We start from the raw sequence: 12,980 nt of genomic DNA, 5'->3' as shown, positions 1-12,980 counted from the left end.
AACTACGCAAAAGCAAACAATGTTGGTTTTAGAATTGGACTTGTAGTTTTAATCTATTAATAAAAAATCAGTGGGAAATAAGAACAGCTTCCATAAGCTCTGGAAATAAAGCATTTTTAAGCAAAACTCAACTTGAGCCACCCCGATCCCTTTACACATTCCTTAAATTGAGGGAAAATAACCCATTATCTTAAATTAGACATAAGAAACCATTAAAATACAAAACAGTCTTGCAGGAAGCAGGAACCTGCAGAACAACGCTGTTAACACCACACAGTGGTTGAGGCAGACTTGAGCCTTCAGATGCCTCCTCCTGCTACGGCAGGAGCTGCACCGCGCGTTGCTGCGAGCTCTCGATAGCACGCCTGCTATCAGTGCCTAGTCAGTTCCAATAAAAACATACTAAGCACACTCCCCAAAATTGCTTCATAAAAGCAACGATAACATCTAGCACTGCTGTCCTTTTTACTCTAGGATCAGATATATTCTGTACACATTAGTAGCTTGAGTGGGTTTTTCATCACAACATTATCAGAAACAAAGCATGTAAAACCGGTGTTTATGAAATTCCCCAAAGCCTGACAAACATTTGTGTGTAAACCGTTCAAATACGAATGCGCTTGGTTCTAACTAAATAGTTCTGTAAAATAAAAACAATGCATGAACTTTACAAAAATTCTCAGAAGTGCTGTTTCCATTATGTACGTGGGATCTGCTCTGACATTCATCTCCCAACCCCAGAAATAGTTGTTCTTGCTTTGATACAGATTTTGTAATGATTGTCATTGGAGATAAATATATGGGAAAAACACACACACACAAACATAAAACCAGTGAAAAACGACAAGGAAGTTGCACTGGTTATGCAAAAGGTAAGTACAAAGGATTTCTGCTCTGTCAAAATAAGTGATAAGGCACACTCAATATTCATACATCAAAATGGGATTTCTCCATAAATCCTGATTTTCCTTCCTGGTTTCCCTACACTACAGTTTGCTCTAAATAGGTCACCAAAGAAAAACACATCTCCCCTACAAAAATCAAAAACTACTACAGAAATTTAGAATGAAAGCAAATTAAAAGTTGTCTTCCTGAAGCGACCAAGGAACGCTCACACATCTCATTTCAACCGTGGGAAACCAGAGCTAGCAACGGGCAAGGAGACGGGCAGTTAACACTCTGGGGATCAATTGTCAGTGGGACAATAAAAAAAGAAAGTTAAAACAGATACTTCATTAGAAGCCCACAATTACTGGTTTTATGCATTTGGACTTGAAGAGCCATTTTCTAACACTCCACTGAATCACACCACAGAACTCTTCCTCAATCGAGACCGAACACCGTGCTTGTGCAAGGCTATGTTAAACACGGAATAGCCAAGAAAAACACACCACTAGGCGCTCGTACTGAAATCAGAACCTGTCCTCCGACTGCGAGCGGAGACACAAACAGCTACCCATTGAGAAAGCTGCCACTGTTGTGTTTACTCCAGAAAGGCAAAGTCTTTCACTTGGATATCCGTGCTATTGAATTAGCCTAAGAAAACCCTACTACAAACACACACTCGCCGGATCCCTTAGAATGCCCTCCTCCTAGAGAGCCTCCTATAAGCAAGCCCTCCTCCAGTTCGCCGTAAGAGTTAAATTTCAGGTATGTTTAAATCTTACTGCAAATATTCTTATCTCTTTAAACGCAGTTATTAAACGAACTGCTGAGTATTTCCTACTTGGAATCTTGTTGTCCATGTAAGGTAAATGCAATACCAAGCAAAGCTAAAACTCTACTTCGGCTTAAATGTAATTCTAGAAATTTACCCAGCAACCAAGTTATTTTTGTGCTTAACATTTAAGTAACACTAGGGGGGAAAAAGAACACCACAGTGATTTATCCTCTAACCCTTGAGAATGAAGTAGCTTTTGTATACACTTAAATACTTCCCTCTATACTGCCTTGTGTATGGATCCTTCCACCACATATTCGATTTTCCCCTTAGGACACATTTTAGATTTATTTTTATTTTTTAAAGCCTGTCAGCTCCCCTCCTCATTTCCTCCCTTTCACACCCAGAGCTGAGTACCCGGCGAAAATTACTGCCGAGCAATGTAAGAACCACACATCGGTGATACTCGGTCAGGCGGCCGTACACAACGAATGAGAAAGTGACGATCGACTTGGAGGGAAAAAAATAAAAAAGCCAGCTTGCGTGCAGTTGTGCTAAACATACTTGTAACATTTTAATAAAGAGAAACAAAAACTAATTACCTTGAATAGCCATTAGTGAAAGCAGGTCTGCCAGAAAGGTTGAGCGTTCCCAAAGGAGCTAAAGTCTCATCCCCTGATCCCTGGCACCTATTCCAATTTTCTGAACCGGCAGGAAGAGATGGAATGATATTAAAAATTGGTTTCTGATCCTGCTGCTGAGAGAGCGATGCAGTATTTAAATCATAGTGATACATTTGTCCCCCAGAGGTACTGACACCATGGATAGATATGGCAGAGACTTTAGTACCCAGTAGATTAGACCCAGAGAAGCTTGCCTGACAATAAATTGGGCCCATGTTTTCCTGCTTTATGCCAGGAGTACAGAGTTCAATGAAGTCTTCCTTTTCCGTTTTCACTTGAGGCATTGGCATTTTGGAACTGGGTAAAAGGTCACCACGGTCATTAATTTTAGGTTTAGTGTCAGACAAAATAGGAGGCTTGCAGTCTTCCCCCAAATTTCCTTCCAAGAGAAACGCATCGTCTGCGGATATCGGGGACAGCAAGCCACCGTCATCGAGCAACGGGTCAAGCCTCCACGGGCTCCCATTTGGCTCTTTGCCAGGCGATACCGGTGGCAATTCTAAGTCCTGGAGAATATCCAGGGTGCTTTGGTCTTCAGAGAATAATTTCAAGTTGCCACCATTAGAGCCAACCTGGCTTTGGACTGACGCTCCCGGCTCTAAGGGGACGCTGCGGCCAGCCATGCCGGGGAAATCCGGCTCCAGCGGCACCTCAGAAGATGCTGCTCCCTTTGCGTCCTCTGCCAGGCTCGAGGACTTGTTCAAGCTTGCAATGCTTTCTTCCAGGAGCCTGAAGTCCGTTTCTCCAGAAGAGATGCCAATTTGGCCCTGCTGCGAAAATCCAAGGTCATTTCCCATCACTTTTGCATCTGTTTCACCCATATACAGTCCCATGGAGAGCGACACTGCCTTGGAGAGGTCTGGCTGAGGCACATTGTTTACTAATCCTTTTGAAAAATCAGCCAGAGCAGGTTGCTGATTGGAATCTGACTGAGAAGACACAGGGAGAGGAGATGTAGATACAGGGGCTTGCACAGGAGCTCCACCCCTGAAGGGTGGATGAAAGTCCATCACAATCCCTCCTTTGGTACTGATGAGCACATTTTTCCTCGTTTTGTCTTGATCTGACGAGTTAAGCAATTCTTTGGAATCCATTACTTTCAACATTAGCTATAAAAAGATAACAAGCATTCAAAGTTAGCACACGAAGGATATTTTAACAACAGAATAAAAAAAAGTCTAAATCATTAGCCTAGTGAACCTCGTTTAACTACTTTGAGAACGAGAGCACAGCAAGTCAAGTTACAAGCGGATGTGTGCCACATCTTTCCCAAACCCACTGTTTTTGGCTTTTGTTCATAGCTGAGTGGTAACATGATTTTTTTTTTTATAAAGCTTTGCTGAGCCCGGATGAAGCAGTAAGTCTGCCTGCACACAACTCAGAATCGGACTGCAACGTAGGACAGCTTTCTGAACGCTCTCTCAAGCTCTGTTATCCATCTCAGCAAGCAAGGAAGTGCACGAACTGCTGAAGTACCCAATTCACGAATTTCAGAGGGTGACTTCCCCTGGTATTTAAACGCATCTCGAGCAGGGAAGGCGAGAAGGTATTTACCACTTCTACGAGCCGGTTTCCCCTCTCCCTGCAGGTCCCGATGCATCACTCACAGCAGGCGGGAGCAGCCTCCCTAACCCACTTCTCAAGCTCGGTATCCACCAGCCAGCCAAAATCTAACCATTTCGCTGTTTTCCAGTAGCCGTACAACCTCCGCACCTCAAAACTCTGCCTAAGTTCAGCTCAAAACGCAGCTTGTGAACCTTGAAATAAAGTCAACGTGATTCTGTAAACAAATCCTACGTTTACAACTAAAAACCAACTAAAACTAAAGCAGGATTTTTATTGACTTCAGAAACTTTAAGCGCTCGTCGCTGCTCTGGGAGCACATCTAACGCCGAGGACAAACCTCATCAGTTTCATCTGCCCGTGTTGACTATATTTATTTTCAGCACGGAGCACAAATATTTGGAGAACGACCGTAAATTCGGACGCAAACTGTCTATACGGCTCGCCTGTTGCCTACGGCTGCCTGCAAGGGGCCGCCGGGGCCAGCTCGGGCCCGGCCCCCAGGACCCCCCCGGGCAGGGGGGGCAGGCGGGGAGCTCACACCGCCCGAACGACGAACCCGCCGGCTCCGCGGCCCGCTTTCCTCAGACTGCCGATGAAAGCCCCAGCTCTCTGTATGCCAAAGTTAAGGCTGCAATCGGCAGAGAAGTCTCCGTGCGTAAAAATTTTAAGGTGGCCCCAAGCCGCAGCCGGCCCGGGGGAAACTTCCCCAGGCGAAACCCGCCCTGAGGCCCCGCGCTGCCCCCGCCAGCTCCGAGCGGGGGGGGTCTCTTACCCTCGTTTCCCGAGCCGCCGAACCTCCCGAGCCGTGCCTAGGGCAGCGGCGGGGCGCCCTGACAGCCGCCTCCGAGCCGACACCGGACCGCGGAGCGCAAAACGGGCCCGCGGCCGCCGGCCCCTCGCCGGGCAGGGCTGGGGAGCGCGGCGCGGCGCGGCGCGGCCATCGGGGGGGGGGGGGGGCACGGCGGGGGCCGGCCCGCAGCGCCCGCACCGGGGCCGGGGGGCTGCCGCGTGCCTGCGGGCGGGGGCAGCGAGGCGAAGCCGCTCCGGCTGACGGCTCCCCCGCCTCAGGAAAAGCGGCGGCGGCCCCTCGGGGGTGGGAGACGCGTCAGGGACGCGGGGGGGGGGGGGGGGGGGGGCAGGGGTCCGGCGAGCGGGGGACACCCGAAAACGGAGCCGCGCAACGCCTGAAGCTGCGGGACCGCAGCGAATCCCGCCTCGCGAAGTGCAGTTTTCAGAGAAATGTGTCGAGACCTGTTGAGCCGTCTCGCTGGCACACCCACTTCTGCAAAATAGGGCCAGCCCACGGCTGCCTGCGCGCCCCGCAGCGGGCTCCGCTCCCCCCCCCCCCCCGCCGCTCCCCCCCCGCGGGGCCGCTCGGCGGGCGGGGGTCGCGCAGCACCGGCCCCCCCCGCCACAAACCTCGGGGGGCTCCCACCGAGCCCCCGCCGCCGGCACCCCCCTGCCCGCCCCCGTCCCCTCGGGGGGCGCTCCCCGGGCCGCAGTCCGCAGTGCCCCCCCCCCACCTACCTCCCGCGGGACCCCCCCCCCCCCGCCGCCCCTTACCTCGTCCAGGGGGGGGCGCTGGGGCTCCTTCAGCCGCCGACTGCCATCGCGGCCCCGCGGCCGGGGGCGGCCTGGGGGAGCCGGCGGGCGGCAGGAAGGGTGGAAGGGGCGCGGGCGGAGGAAGTAAACAGCCGCCCCTCCTGGAGCCGCGGCGGCGGGCGCCCGCTTCCCCCCCCCCCTTCCTCCTCCCACCGGCCCGAGCCCCTGACCTAGTCCCCGCCCCTCCCTCCCTCCCTCCCTCCCTCCGCCGCGGCGCCCCCTCCGCTAATTAGCGCTAATTGCCGCCGCAGACTTCGCTCCTTCGCTGCCCGCGCCCGGCGCCCTCCGCGCCCGCCCGCCCCTTCCCTTCCTTCCCTGCCCTGCCCGCCCGTCCGCCCGCGGGCCGGGCAGCGCGGCGCTCGGCACGGCTCTGCCCCGGCCCCAGCCACAAAATGGAGGACGGCGGCGGCCTCCTCCCCTCCCCCTCCTCCCGCCCGCCTCCCCGACGTGCAGCGGCACCGGAGGCGGCCGGCACATGGAGGGGCGGCGGCAGCGCCCGCTCCGCTCCGTGCCCTGCCCGGCTCGGCTCGGCTCGGCTCGGCACGGCCCGGCCCGGCCCGGCGCCCCTCGCGCCGCACCGCGGGGCAGCGCCCGCCGGGCCCAAGCGAGGGGGAACGGTGCGACCTGTTGGCTGAGGCGGGCAACTGCAGCCGCCGCTCGGGCTCCGAGGGGCCGCCCGCCCCCCCCGTCCCGTTCCCCCCCCGGCGGCCGCCCCGAGCCCCGGGCTGCCGGAGGGGCCGGCGAGGGGCAGCGGGGAGCCGCGGGGCCGCCCCGCTTCTCTCCTCCCGCACTTCCCCAACTTCCCGGCGACGGGCAGCGCCCCGGCCCGCAGCCGCCGCTCCCCCGAGGGCCGCGGGGTGAGGGCCCGAGGAGGGCTCCCCCCGGCCCGGCTCCCCCCGGCCCCGGGTCTCGGCCCCGGGCCGGGCCGGGCCGCGCTCACCTGCGCCGAGCCGGGCGGGGAGAGCGAAGCCGGGGGGGGGGTGGAACCGGCCGGGGGGGGGTCGCGGAAAGACGGCAAAAAGTCATGGGAAAGGCGCCTTCCAGGTCAAAAAACCGCTCCTGGGGGGCGGACAGGGGCTGGGGTGGAAGGCGCGAGCCCAAGTCCGTGGAGGTCGGAAGGGATGAAAGCCCGCAGAGTAGCTGAGGGGATGCCAAGGGGACGGGGCGGGGAGGAACTGTCCCGCTGAAAGCACAGATGTTTCCACCGAGCAGCGTGCCTCAGCTTCGCAAATCACGGTAGCGTTTCCCTAAGAGACTAACAGATTTTGACAGTTTTAAAGAAACAACTAGGCATTCATCAGATCTGAAGCTGGATTTAGATGCAGAGGCATCAGGAGGATGAAGCACTGGGGGTGCAACATCCACAGCGGTTCAGTCTGCTCGCTGTTGGGACAATCCTGTTTCACCAGTCAGTCATTCCTGACAGATTCCTGGACAAGAAAAGACCAGAAATTGTCACTGAGGAAGTAGTCCAGGAGTTAAAAATACCAATGAAATAAAACAGCAAAGTAGAAAATTCTGCTGCCTTGGAGAAGTGGGGAAAGCTCAGAGGAACAGGTTGCTCTTTCAGGGCAGAACAAGTGATTTTTGGCTTTCCCTGGAACTGGTAAAAATTTAGGTGATGGAGGGGGAGGGTGGTGATTGCCCTTTTACGTGCGTATCGATTGTTCTGATTCAGAACAATTAAATGAACTTGGGATGATGACCAGATAATGCTTGTACCAGAAGTGTGTTGACAGACTGTTAGCATCTAGAAATAGTTAGTATTGTACCCAATAAATTACTTTGCATAATACAGGTTACATTAATGAGATAGGCTTTTGTCTTTCCATCTATTTAAATCCAAATTTGGATCGTCTTATACCAAGAAGGGAAAGAAAAGGCCAAATAAAAGCAATGTTTCAAAAGCACAATTATTCTGCCCTTAATTTTTAAGTAATGAGTTGGTTTTTTTTTAGTGCAACGATGACTTTTGGAAGATACTGATACATGTTACATGATATGCAAAATAAATGCACAGTGTGTTAATCTTTTAATCATTTATGTTGTACATATGAAAAATGGTTCTAAAAATCTAGATATTCCTCTTCGATACCCCTTAATCTAATGGATTTTTGAAAGGCATATTTAAAATAGCATTCAAAACTGTCTTCTTGTGCTTCTTGAATGATGCAATGAATTTACAGCTAACAGGAAACACTTCTTCCTATCCAAGGGAAATAGAGAAGTCAGACTATTCACAAAGACTACAGAATCTTTGCTACCAGGTACAGGAATGTTGCGGGGGACTTCTGTATGAAACAAACGCAAGAATGTGTCCTAAAGCATGAAATCCTAACATACTTCTGTGACTGTACCTAGCAAATTCACTTCAATTTATTGCTCTGTGAACATTCTACCATAGAAACTGCCTGGCATTTGGCACCCCTCCTACCCAGTGAAACTTTGCTAAACTCAAGTCTAGGGTACGTATGGAAGGACATCAGCCTGCGTAGGAGAGCTGTAACACCGCAGTATGCTAGCTTCACTCTCAACTTTCTGTAGACTCAGGGAACTTGTTTACCAAAGCTGTTTATTTCTAAGACATTTAGATGAAACATCTGTTTATAAACATGCTCAGATGCTTGATTAAAACTGTTTTTGCATGGTAATGAGTAGGACATTCCTTCTCTAATGAATAGTTCTGTATCTTAATATCATCTTTTATCCAAAAGGGCATGATTTTAGTTTGCTAAACAGAATTTATCTACCGGCATCACACAGTGACATTGTACAAGAGTGCAAAACTGTGAGGAAATAGAGCATCCTACAGGCTTTTCGTGAAGGGAATGCTGCGGCAGACCAGAGTGCGATGTATGCAGAAATGGAATTTGGTCAGGGTAGAATGATTTACATTCTTACTCTCATGAAGGACGATTTTTATTTGTTGGTAAGCACAGCAGCGCTCATTACAAGGTCATCGTTGGTAACGCTCACAGTAAACCATTGGAAACACTCACAGTAAACCATACAGCTGCAGTCACGTTTGAATACAAAGTCAGGTTTGTTCGTTGTCTTCACTTGGCTACTATACACGAGAATTCTTACTTTTGCATTTGTCCCCTTTACATATCTTGTATTGAACTGAGTAGAAGAAAAACCTCAGGTATTTTCTGCTTCTAGTACATAAAGCTGGGAGGAGAACATTGCTGATCCCCGCTTCTTTCAGCTACAAGTGCTACCGCAGGAGAGCTAGCGCAAAGCCCGTGGGATCGAGGAGCAGCACTGCCCAGCCTGCTCACCTGGCCCTGGCCGAAGCGTTCTGGCCTCATGCGAGTAATGCTGTCCGACTGAACAACCTGACCATTCCTTCTCCTTTTCTTTTCCTTCAAACAGAAAAGTTCCCTCGGGTACTCCTATATCCTGAAAATAAACATACTGTAAAACCATTGTCCAGGGGTAACGTGGTACCTTGCACATAACTCAAAAATGCATTCTGCAATAACAGTCAGTTAGATAAACCCCATCCTTGTTAATACTAGTCCTCTTCTAAATATACAATTTTTGCAATATAACAGTCATTATAATATCACTGTGGCTATTTTACAAGTGTTAAATAACTAAAAAAATGAAATTTGGTTAAATAACTAAAGAGTTCAAATACAGGAGGTTTTTATGTCCATCTCAGGACATGTAATAATTTTGTATGTATAAATATTCCACGTAAAAAAAATATATTTGGAAACCTGAGAGAAGAATTATTTCTAAACAAGATTTGATTTGAGGAAGAACTAATAAATATCTGGAAAAAACAGGATCAAAAGAAGGATTGAAATGTATTTTCTGCAACTGCATTTTTCTGACAATAAAAATTTTGGCTGTAAATCAGTGTATAATTTTGAAAGAGACTGAGCAAGTAGGGCTCCAAGTCTGGTGAGCATCCAGCGTACCCAGTAGTTCTGGGGAGCCACAGGCAGAGAAGAGTGATACTGAGTTCTCAAATAATAGTTTTTAAAAATATACAAATGACTGTACATTCCTATTCCACAATATAATAATATTGCAAAGGTAATAAATTTCAACCTTAACAAATACTAAACATGGACATTAAAATATCTATTTAACTGTAACCATTATTAAATCATTAAAACATAATTATGACTCTTACAGAGATCAAGCAATTGATGGAAACCAAGAACCAACTTCAGATCCGCGTACAGCACTCCAGACCAAATGTCCGAAAGAAACGTCTGAAGCACTGAAGAGAGCTGTCTTGGTTTGCCGGATGCAGACGTAAATCTGTCTGGGGGCTAGTGTGGACAGGGCAGAGAACCCTAAGACAAGGAGGTGATGCCACATGTGACTTTGAAGTGAGCTTGCAAAATGTAATCCACAGGAAGCACATAGGTGAAAAACAGGTCTGGAGTCACACAGGGAAAAAAAATTAACCTACTCTAAACTCAAGGAAACAACTTTAAAATGGTCGTACACAAGGAAGTTTAAAATATGGGGAAATTTCTTCAGTTACAAACTGCTGACAAGCCCAATAGGAATGGAGCTGACACATGGGTCCCAGTTGGCAAACATATATATAGGCCACTAAGGATCTGTACTAAATCACTTTTAGTGCCAGAAACAGACTAGAAGAAGAAAAAAAGAAAGATTGAAGTTTTTCCAGATGAAGTGATGTGCTTGTGAAATACAATAGCAACAACTTTCCCTGTAACCTTCAAGAAAATAGTGTCTGAAATGGTGCTAGCAATTAATGGAGATCAAGTTCAATTGGTTGGATCTACTTTACATTGGCAGCACAGAGAAGTTTGCAGGCTAAGTGATTGATTTGCCAGTATTTCAGTTAAAGTACTGAAATGGACACAAATGATGTCTTTGATCTCTGAAGCAATCAATAAAGATAAGCTAAAGTTAAAAAAAAATGCTGAAGAACAAGAGCTACAATATCAAAAACATTGCAGAATGGAAAGAATTTGGTCAAACCACGGGCATAGTAGCACTAGTGACCAAAAGTCACATTAATGAAATAAAATCGTACTATATAAATATTTGCAGAGATACCAGGAATTGGAAGATGATTATTCAGAATTATACAGAATAAAGAATTTGCACTTTTATAATAAATACAATGTGAAGTCCACAAATAAAAAAAAAACATAAATTCCTTAACCTTGCTCCAAAGCACCAAAAATAAAGGTTGCATTGCCTTTTCCTATGAAATGCTAATTCTGCATCTGTGCATCTGACAGCTCATGCAATGCCGCAGTTTTATAGGAAGACCTTTTCCTCCCTTTGCAATCTGTTGTCTCTACAAAAAGGCAGTGACATGCCTAGTATCTCATGCTCTTCACAAACGCAGATCCTTTGAGATCGTGGTTGTCTCATAAGGAGGTCAGTTTTGTTTCCTATCAGCTTGTAAGCAATGTTGTTTAGTTCTTGAACATACATCAAAGTCATTCAGCCAGTGACTGCAGTCTGTCAATAGTTTCCCAGCTAAGCCAGAAAGGAAAACCATGTTCCCCAGCTGCGGTTTCCACAGGCAGAGGATCACGTTTCCTTGCGAACAGGCAACGAGCAGCACCCTCACGACTGCAGATTTATTTGTCTGCATGGACTCCTGGGCCCAAACTCAATCTAAGTACGCATTTGCTATTAACTTTAGTAGGTCACAGACTGATGCACAGAGGGTCTGTGCCATGCCCTCCTTCATCCTCCGCAGGTTAATAGCTCATTGTATTTTTTTAATTTCTATGTGTTTTTTCCTGTCTTTATTCCCTGTGCTGGTCCTTATTCTGTTCTGCTGCACTGCTATATTTTATGCTTTGATTCCCCATCAGGCCCTTCACTTCTACGCGAACCGCTGTTTTAGCTCTTCCACCATGCCATTCGGGGATCCTTCCTTTTCACACGTATGGGTCGGTTTCATCAGGATCCCTTTATCCCCACCTTCTCTCCCGAGCACTCAGAGAACAGAATACTTGCCCCTTCCTCCTCCCAGGGCTGCACTCGGACGTGTCCTGCCCCAGACCACGGTCAGCTTCCACCCCTGCTGGCTGTAACGGAGACGTCCCGTGGCACAGGGCTCTGCCAGATTCTCAAGGCAGGCGTTAGCACACCTGAGCTGGTTCAGGCTGGCAAGCGTGTTAACCTGTTAACTGGGAAGAGTGAGCAGTAAAAGGCTGCATGTGCACTGCCAATTGCAGTGAAGTGGTGTTAAGTACAAACCCGCTACAAGCATTCAGTTCTGAGGTGCAGAACTTTACCCAGGAAGGTGAAGTCTGTTGGCCCTTCTTAGGCTCGTGCCTGAACAGAGAAAAATCGTAAAAGTTGTCACTGGAAAGAGAAAAGCGCACAGAGTAAAACTTTGTGCATAACTGCAATGAAATTGAATTCATTGAAATGAAACACACCTCCAAGCTCATTATATCAATACGTGCTGAGGAAAACTGAAGCCTGTAGCCAACTGATAAGGCCCCGCACAGGGTTAAATCTCTTTCTGGCACAATCTGATATCAACTTGCTCTAGTTCCATCAGCAGGGCTCGGGCCTCGGTGTTTACTGAAGCCATAAGAACAATCCAAGTGCTGAATCCCCCTGCCCTGGGTCGACACTGACAAAACATCGAGAGCTGCTTTCGTCTGCAGCTGTTTTGTGTAAAAATGAAATCTCATCTGCAAGTGGAAATTAATCTGAGAAGGTTATGGTCTTACTGAGCCTTCCTGAATGCTAGGACGTGGATCCATAACAAACGGTTGCAATACGAAAATGCTGCAACCAACAGACAATAGAAACACTGTTCAGAAATTGGGGGAGAATTAATTGGGTTAATTGAGGAGGAGGGCACTTTGAGACAGGCATTAGGGGTGAAGTCATATGTAAGCGCGCACAAATAACTTTGTTGTTTTTAAGTTTTGCCGAAACATCTGGCAACAACATGCAAGGAAGAGGAAACTTTTGTTTTATGCATCAAGACCTCTCTATGAAGAAAAGAAAACTTTAGCTAATTACAGGATGCCTGCAAGAAAAGAACCACCTCTGATTTCCACCAATATTTTTTCCTGCAACACAATGCCTGGTAAAAATCAGCAGCAAGTGACAGATTCCAGTGCAGCCCGGGACATGTGGTGATAGCACTGCCCCTCATCCAAGGCACACAAAGGTGGCGTGGGCTCGTCGTGCCATGGAGGCCCGGACACTGCTTGGAACAGCACAGAGCGGAGCCTGGGCACGGAAATTTGCACACTCATTGCGTGCTTGTAGTCCCACAGGGCAAAAATACTAACAAAAGGGCAGCAGGCATGCAGGGATGGGAACGTTGCCTTGCTACTCCCTGAGCGCAGGAGGCGATCAGTGCCGTACTCTGCAGTGCTGGTGCACGTGTAGTGCCTCGCGCAGGACAGAAACCGGAGTGGGGTGGGAGCTCCCTGTGCCGCTGTGCAGTCCTCCTGGCTCAGCTGTGGCTTTGTCCATTTAGGAAC

At 48.7% G+C, this 12,980-nt stretch overlaps 1 protein-coding gene across 3 annotated transcripts in view; it reads right to left on the bottom strand.

The window, feature by feature from the left end:
- The window catches only part of NR3C1 (nuclear receptor subfamily 3 group C member 1), a 67,864-nt gene extending 61,922 nt beyond the window's left edge, over window positions 1-5,942 (bottom strand). Inside the window, exons 1-2 of one of the 3 annotated variants that reach the window (XM_067005456.1) lie at window positions 5,473-5,942; window positions 2,263-3,452 (exon numbers count right to left, since the gene is read on the bottom strand). In XM_067005456.1, coding sequence (XP_066861557.1) covers window positions 2,263-3,449 — 1,187 coding nt within the window. In that variant the 5' untranslated portion in view covers window positions 3,450-3,452; window positions 5,473-5,942. Of the gene's footprint in view, window positions 1-2,262; window positions 3,453-3,897; window positions 4,101-4,681; window positions 4,818-5,472 lie in introns of those variants that run through there. The other 2 variants (XM_048057044.2, XM_013175796.3) reach the window with 2 other exon arrangements.
- Window positions 5,943-12,980: the final 7,038 nt, after the last annotated feature.

This window comes from Anser cygnoides, chromosome 14 (genome assembly GCF_040182565.1).
Source record: "Anser cygnoides isolate HZ-2024a breed goose chromosome 14, Taihu_goose_T2T_genome, whole genome shotgun sequence".
NCBI lineage: Eukaryota > Metazoa > Chordata > Aves > Anseriformes > Anatidae > Anser > Anser cygnoides.
Note: the sequence above shows the minus strand (reverse complement) of the source record. Positions and strands in the feature narration are given on the sequence as shown.